Consider the following 8,003-nt stretch of genomic DNA (forward strand, 5'->3'; position numbering starts at 1 on the left):
GAGCACTGAAAGAGAGAGAAAGACACAGTCCTTGCTCCCAGACTAGCAGACATTCTCCATCAAGTGCATTTGTTGTTTGGCCTTTTCCATTTTTTTGAGGTGTGCATATAATTTTTCTTCTTTTAGTTTGCTTGTGTGTGAATTAGATTACTACATTGTCTAGTGTTTAAAATATCAGTCTTTTTAGGGCTGGCCAGATGATTTAGCAGGTAAAGGTGCTTACTGCATAAGTCTGGTAATCTGAGTTCAATTTCTGAATCCAAAGGTGAAAAAGCCGAGTGAGAAGTCTGGCTTCAAAGGCATGCTCTGCTCTCCACACACAAGGCTCTCCCACACATCACATACACAGTAGCAACAAAAATAAAAATGAAATTATAATTTAAAAATCCCTTTATTCCTTGAACTAACTTTTAGCTAACCATGATGTTGTCTTTGTTCTTTTTTGGTGGTGGTGTTGTTTCAATTTCCAATTAGGTTTTTTTCTACATATGTTCTTTTTGTTGTGCCTATTTTTATTTTGTAATATTTTCTGGCTTCATTTTTTTCACTTTGTATTTTCAGTTTTAATTTTCCAATTGGGTTTTTTTCTATATACATTTTTGTGATTGTGCCTATTTCTATTTTGTAACATTTTTATCTTCTTTTTTTTTTACCCTTTGTATTAGCAGTATATTTACATAAAAGTCTCTTGCAAGAATTTTTTTTTTAAGTTTGTCTCATTTGAAAATGAAAAGGGCAATCATGGAAACAAAAAAGAATCAGCACTGCAAGTCTAGCACAGAAGTATTAGAAACTTTTAAAATGTTAATGTGTAGGTGCTATGAGTGTAGTTTAAAGGTAAATGTGTGCCAAAGAGAGCGCGCCCGCATACACACACACACACACACACACACACACACACACACACACACAGAAACATGCTGCAGGCTGTAGCTCAATGGTAGAACACTTCCTGGAGTATGTAAAACCCTGGGTTCAATATGCAGCCCCACCAGAAAATAAACACAAAACAAAACAAAAGGGAGAGGCTCTAACACTTACCTAGTCGTGGCTCTCTGAAAGAAGGCAAGGCCAACCCAGCAGTTCACATGGACTTAGGAGGCAAAAGCAGGAAAAGCAAAGCAAGTTCAAGGCTATTCTGTAGCCGGGCGATGGTGGCGCACGCCTTGCCTTTAATCCCAGCACTCGGGAGGCAGAGGCAGGCGGATCTCTGTGAGTTTGAGACCAGCCTGGTCTACAAGAGCTAGTTCCAGGACAGGCTCCAAAACCACAGAGAAACCCTGTCTCGAAAAACCAAAAAAAAAAAAAAAAAAAAAAAAAAAAAAAAAAAAAGGCTATTCTGTTCTACATACATAGCAAGTTCCATGCCAGTCAGGGTACATAATGAAACCCTGTCTCAAAACACAAACAAAAGAAAAACCTCAGTGAGACGATGAGAGGAAAAATATTTATAAAGTAATTATTAGAACTAAAGAAACTTGGTTCCACAAATCAAAATTCTCAGAGTGAGGAACAAGGATTAAAAAAATCTACACTAGGTATCAATTCAGCAATAACTAAATAATACAATAAGCCAGAATATTAGTGAGAAAAGCAATGAGATTTTCTGTATTACAGGAGGGGCTGTAACATGAACCAACTGCTTTGGAGAAGAACTTGGTGGTCAAGGCAGAGGAACCACCGAGTCTGCACTCACTCAGAGGTTCAGTTTTCAGACATCAGTCTCAAATGCTTTCCACTGTAGCAACGTGCATGGTAGAAAAAAATCTGGGGAGAAACGAAGCAATACTGTGTTAGTTTATCACTTAATAACCTGAAATGTGAAGTCAAAGAGGGTCCGAAGTAAAAAGAAGTTCACGCTGCTTCTTTTGTTTGGATGGTTAGAAAGTTGGTAATGTTTTTTAAATGAATTTTTTTATATCCTTAAGTTATTTTGCAATTTTCTTATATCCAAATTAAAAAATCAAAAAGTAAATGGAAGGAAGCATTGGAAAGCCAAAAAGATTAAACACTGTGTCTGTATGTTGGCTATAGGTAGTATTCTCCCAACTACTTAATTTTAGTTTTACATAAATTTTATGTATTTTCTAACTTTTGTCCTGAGTCTTTATCCCTTTTCTAAAAAATTTGTTTGTTTTTATTTTATGTGTATGGATGAGCGTTTACATGTATGTCTATGTAGCACATGCATGCCAGAAGTCCAAAAAGTCAAGAAAATATTGCTAGATGCCCTAGAACTGGAGTTATAGGCAGTTGTGAACCCCCTTGTAGGTGCTGAGAGCTCAACCCGGTCCTTTGTGTGAGCAGCCAGTACTTGTGACCACTGAGCCATCCCTCTAGCCTCTTCTATTACCTAAAGAAAATAATGATTCAAAACAGTGCAAAGGGGTGCTGGAGGTAGTATATAGTCTACCAATATAGAAAATCCCTGCACAGCCCTAAAAAATAAAATTAAAAATCTTAAAAGTTTCTTTACATATACCCTCTCCCCAAAAGTAACTTCCGTGCATATTTTGTTTAAGTGTTTCTGCCTTCTTAGAAAAACTAAATACGGTCAGGAATAGATTGCATATTTTTATATATTCATTTGGTATTGGTTTTGTAATGGAAAATACCTAGAATTTAACCAAAGAGGGGGAAAAATCTATTCTGCAAACTTAAAAGCACTAGGCCTCGAAGAATATGTCAATCAACCCAGAGCACAAGACTCTTCAGAGAAAAGAGAAGTGGTTGATGGGAGGAAAGAACTTAGACGCCATTCCAGGACAGTCTTCCGTAGAAGAGATGGGAGGTGGTAAGGAGTGTTCCAGGTAATGGAGTGCAGGTTCCCTGGGAAAACAGAACTGAACCTCTACGTTCTCTGATAATGGCGTAGTTTTTCTCTGGGGGAATTAACTCAGACAATGCTGTTGGGCTTTGGGGACCAAAAATTCCCTTTTAGCAGACCCGGGAATTCCTGATACACCAAGGGCTTTCTGAAGGCACAGGGATCAGGAAGTCAACCATCCAGCCATCCTGCCAGAGCCAGTGTCTGCCTCATTCAGGAGGAAGGGGACACAACTGTACCCAGGACCGTTCTCTAGCCATGGCATTCGTCCCTCTGAGGCTGGGAGAGGCTCTTGGTTAGTACTGTGCTGGTCACCTTCACCCTGGGAACAGCAGAGTTCTAGACCTTGTCAAAGGGAACTTGGAACATTCACAGACCACAGATGTGGCAGGTGACAAGGATGAAAGTCAAGTGGCCTAACTCCTTGGCTTGGGGGGAAAACACACTCTCTCCTTCCTCCTCATGTTCACACAGAGCTTCTCAGGTCAGGCACACAGCATAGAAGCTACGCCCAGCTGAACTCCAAGCTCGCTCTTCTGCACAGTTCAGCCCCCTCGGCTTTGGTTACTGGAGTGCTTCAGGTCAAAACTGGGCTTCATGGCTGTTCCTGTCATCACCCTCTAAAGTCCACTGGAGCTTCTTCTTAGCCAAAATAAGGAGTTGTGTTCAGTTCTAATGGGTGGATGCATTTCTTCCCAAGCTCACCACCAGCCAGTTCTCAGGGGGAGTGGATGTCAGGAAGGCTCTGGGAACCTTGCTGTTTGTCTAGCTCTGCCACGATGAAGTGATGACCTCAATGAGAGCACACTCTGATGGGAAATGGTCACATCAGCATTCATGGGGATGCAGTGAGAGGGTGTGAGCCCAAGACTGAAGGACTCTTGTCCGAGGGAAGAGCAGGGCTTGGCAGATAGATGGGTTAGGGTATGTGTCGAGGCCAGGATAGCAGATGGGGTTCCAGGGCCAGGGCAATGGGAATCAAGGGTTTGGGGATGTCGGACAAACCAGGCCAGCGTGTGGCCTGAGGGTTTGAAGAATCTAGGCTGATAGCTGACGAAATTGAAAATGAAAATCTTTCCTCGTCTTCCTAGATGCCCTACCTACACACAAAAGCATCCTGTCTGTTTAGAAGATATGAAAAGGTCATGGTCCCAAGACCACCAAATCTTGCTTTTGGGTTAAGCCAAATAATTAATTTGGCTTAAATTAAACCAAGGATCTCACACATGCTAGGCAAGAGCTCTACCATGAGTTAAATCCACAAAAAGGATTTCACATACAGGCACAGAATAAATGTTTTACATAAATAAAAGTATTTTATTTACACACATAAAGTATTTTTTTTATTGAGCTCTACATTCTTCTCTGCTCCCCTCCCTGCCTCTCCCCTCCTCCCTTCAATCCTCCCCCAAGGTCCCCATGCTCCCAAATTTACCCAGGAGATCTTGTCTTTTTCTACTTTCTACTTCCCATGTAGATTAGATCTATGTAAGTCTCTCTGACTGTCCGCATTGTTGTCTAAGTTCTCTAGGATTGTGGTTTGTAGGCTGGTTTTCTTTGCTTTATGTTTAAAAACCACCTATGAGTGAGTACATGTGATAACTGTCTTTCTGTGTCTGGGTTACCTCACTCAAAATAATGTTTTCTAGCTCCATCCATTTTTCTGCAAAATTCAAGATGTCGTTATTTTTTTTTTCTCTGCTCACACATAAAGTATGTGTCATGGGATCACACTTTAGAGGTATGTTTTTATAATTAGAATATAATTTCATACTTTATTACAGTTTAAATCTTAGAAATTGTGGTTTTCACTTTACTTGGTTGTCTTTATTTTTGTGTCATGCCAGCTGGTAATGGATTTGTAAGCAATAGGGAGGAGGATGTGGACTTAAATATTGGCTGTCCCAGTGTGGAGCTGGCAGAAGACTCCCGTGTTCCAAGTAGTGAGCTCCCTCCATCACATTGCTCTGCAGATACTGCAAAATGAGAGAAGGGTGGAGACTCCCCAAAGCTGAATGGAAGGTGGGCTCCTACCAGATGTGCAAGGGACGGCATCATCTTCAGCTGGCTGTTGAGGGGTGGGTATCACAGGCGTTACCGGCTGCTTCTCTCCAGCTGCTTCTGTCCCTGTGCAACACTAATAGGCCCTGAGCTTCCTGGTCCCCTAACTAGGCCTCCAGTGTCCCCAGAGGACACAGCTGTGTTCTTAACTGGTCTGTGGATCACTTTGTCAGCAGTAAGCAATGTGGGCCACCCTAGGGACCCTTACATAAAGGTCAGCAAATGGAAATGAGGCCCACACCCAGATGTTTCCTCCTAAGCAACCTCAACTCCAGGCTAGAAGGACTCAAGGATAAAAGACCAGGCACGTCTCCTCTCAAAAGCTCCAAAGTTTTAGTGAGAAAGTGGAAATAAACCTGAAACCCTGTGGGAAGCTGGATCACGGGGCCCGTGGCGAGGAAATGTGGTGCTGGCAGAACCCCTGGGATGCTGTTTGACTCAGGCTAGGGGTGACTTTAGGAAATGCTCAGGGACCATGATGGCTCAGCTCTTAAGGCTGCTTATCATCCAGTTTGATACCTGCGATGGATCCCTGGAATCCACATGGTTGGGAAAGAAAACTAATTTCCACTGATGTCCAAGTTGCCCTCTGACTTCATGATCACTGATCTACTCTCACGCATGTGCACACACACACACACATTCATACTCACATACAATCAATTAATGAAATTTAAAGAAAGAACGCCCTTGAGGCTGTGACCTGAGTGAAGAAGTGTGCAGGTGCCCAGCCAAAAAAGACATCAAGGCGGGTGACAGAAGGGGTCATAGCGGTCAATTGGCACATTGCTATCTCCTTCGTTCATGCTCCTTTGATCTCTTCCTCTCCTTTGCCTTGACCTCTGTCTCCTTTAATCCCCCTTTCCTCTCCCTCTTCTTCCTGTGGGCGGTCTCAAAACAGCCATGCTGTGTGAAGAAAGGGCAGCAGGCCCAGGCTAGCCAGATGGTAGAGACTCCTGAGACCTTGCTGGCAAATGTTGCCCACTCCCTCCTTGCATGGGCACCTGGAATCCTCCCCAAACTTAGAACTGGATTCCTTGTTGCCTTCACCCCAACCAGGAACCTGGCTTAGGACCTCTGATCCCCTTCTGTCTGTGTCTGAGACCCTGGGCTTGCTGAGAGAAAAGGTTGCAAAGGAAATATGTCTTCTCGTACTCAGATTTCAAAGGCCGGCCCCACAGTGACTGCCTCCTGCTCCTCAACAAGGGCTGGGAGCAGCTGTGTAGCAGCCAAGGAGCCTGCTGAGTCCCCTTCCACCAGCAGCGCCCACAGCTCTCTTGGGAGCATCAGAGATGCCTCCCATCTTTTTTCCAAATTGACTTGTAGCAGTCTGTCCCCCTTTCTCCCATCAACTATTCAATAATAATGAAACCACCTGAACATGAGCAACTGTCAGAGGTGAGATTTGCACAAAACTGCATGCAGTCCTTTACAGCATCCCAGTTTGGTACGAATAGTCACCAAGGACAGACAGAAAGAAAGGTCCAGTCGATGTCTGCCGACTCGGGCCAGCTCCCTCTGTTCATTGCCTTGGTACCCGTTGGGTAGCAATGCAGTACCACTCAGTGAGCTAAGTGTATGCAAGAGACTGCAGCCCCAAACATTCCCCTCTTGTGGGAACAAACAAATGAGGAGGGAAAAAAAACCCAAAAACGCACAGCCAAGCAGCACCTTGAAAATGCACCAGGCTGCAAGGACAGAATAGATCCACGGGAGCTGGACTCGGAGCAGGGAAGGAGTGGTGAGCAGGGCAGCAGACTGCTGCAAGGGAGTAGGAAAGATCCCGTGCAAGAGGGGAAGGCTAGGAACAGCCCCAAAGTCCGAGCAGCTCCGTAGCTCGGGTGGAAGTTCAGAAGCTGGGAGATGAGAAACAGCTTAAGAGAGAACAGAAAAGCAGTCTGTTGGTGGGAGGTGGAGGGAGGGGCCCCTTCTGAGAGTGCTGCTCCCCTCTCCGTGTGTGTGTGTGTGTGTGTGTGTGTGTGTGTGTGTGTGTGTGTGTGTGTGCATATGTGTATGTACATGTGTGAGTGTATGGATCTGTGTGCATGTGTGTGTGTGTAATTACTATATCAAGAATGTAGGAAGCATGCTCTAACTCTCACCAGGGGGAAGATATAATGCAAATGGCATCTGAAGGAAGCCACTCTGCCGGGTGTCTGGGGTTAGCAGAGACGACCTATCATGAGCCCACCAAGGGACATGGCTGACCTGGGTTGACCTAAGCCTGAGTTGGGTTGGTCTAATTAGAACACCTAATGATCTCAATGGCAAAATTGTTCTGGAAGTTTTCCAAAGTTCATTTGGCAAATTTAAAGTTAACTGCACCCTGAAACAGTGGCTAGCTGAAGGACGAAAGTATGCATTTGAGAGTAAATCAAAGTTTATTTTGTTACAGTCGCCTTGGCTTGTACAAAGTGATGCGTGTTGTGATTTGGGCTGTAGAAAACTGAGTCAGGGGATCAGGGGAAGTTTAGCTCTAGTCACCGAGTAGGCACTGATCTTGCCACCATTCCCATTATGATGGGAGGGTTTTCCCCCTTCTTCTTCTAAAATCGCCCCTGCAGAGATCAAGGACTTTTAGGGGACCTTCCAAGGTCAGTGCTGCGTAAGGCAGCAGTTAAATAAGATTCCACCCCAGACCCCAGCCTTTGGCTTACCTGAGCTTCCAAGGCTGAGCCAGAAAAGCAGTCCCCACAGCCAGAAGCATCTCTCCCAGAGGCCAGGAGGCATCGCTGAGCTGGAGTCTTGGAGCCAGTCTGAAGGAGAGTCCTAAGGATCACATAGTCCAGCCTCCCACCAAACATGCAACACCCACGTGGGACTCAGCAATCGTTAACTGACTCCGTGACTTATAAGATAAATACACAACTCTTCCTATTTGCTTAACCCCCGGAGTTTTCAGTTTCTTCTTCTCAATGAAAACGAGCACCCTTCCCACACTTTTTTTTTTCTTAAACCAAGGCGCGTTGAAACACATTGTTCTTCCTCTGTGCGCCAAACAAGATCAGGAAATGGCTTTCCACACCGCTCCCATTTCCCATTATGAAATGTCAGTGATGAGCAGGCCAGCCTTTCATCTCCCCGTGGTTACAAAACTCTCACTGGGATGGAATTT

The 8,003-nt window shown here is 44.4% G+C and overlaps 1 protein-coding gene across 1 annotated transcript in view; it reads right to left on the reverse strand.

The window, feature by feature from the left end:
* Positions 1–7,684, reverse strand: part of Pla1a (phospholipase A1 member A) — a 34,690-nt gene extending 27,006 nt beyond the window's left edge. The window contains exon 1 of the mRNA XM_005344982.3: positions 7,546–7,684. Coding sequence (XP_005345039.1) covers positions 7,546–7,618 — 73 coding nt within the window. The 5' untranslated portion in view covers positions 7,619–7,684. The remainder of the gene's footprint in view (positions 1–7,545) is intronic.
* Positions 7,685–8,003: the final 319 nt, after the last annotated feature.

Source organism: Microtus ochrogaster, chromosome 2 (assembly GCF_000317375.1).
Source record: "Microtus ochrogaster isolate Prairie Vole_2 chromosome 2, MicOch1.0, whole genome shotgun sequence".
Taxonomy (NCBI): Eukaryota; Metazoa; Chordata; class Mammalia; order Rodentia; family Cricetidae; genus Microtus; species Microtus ochrogaster.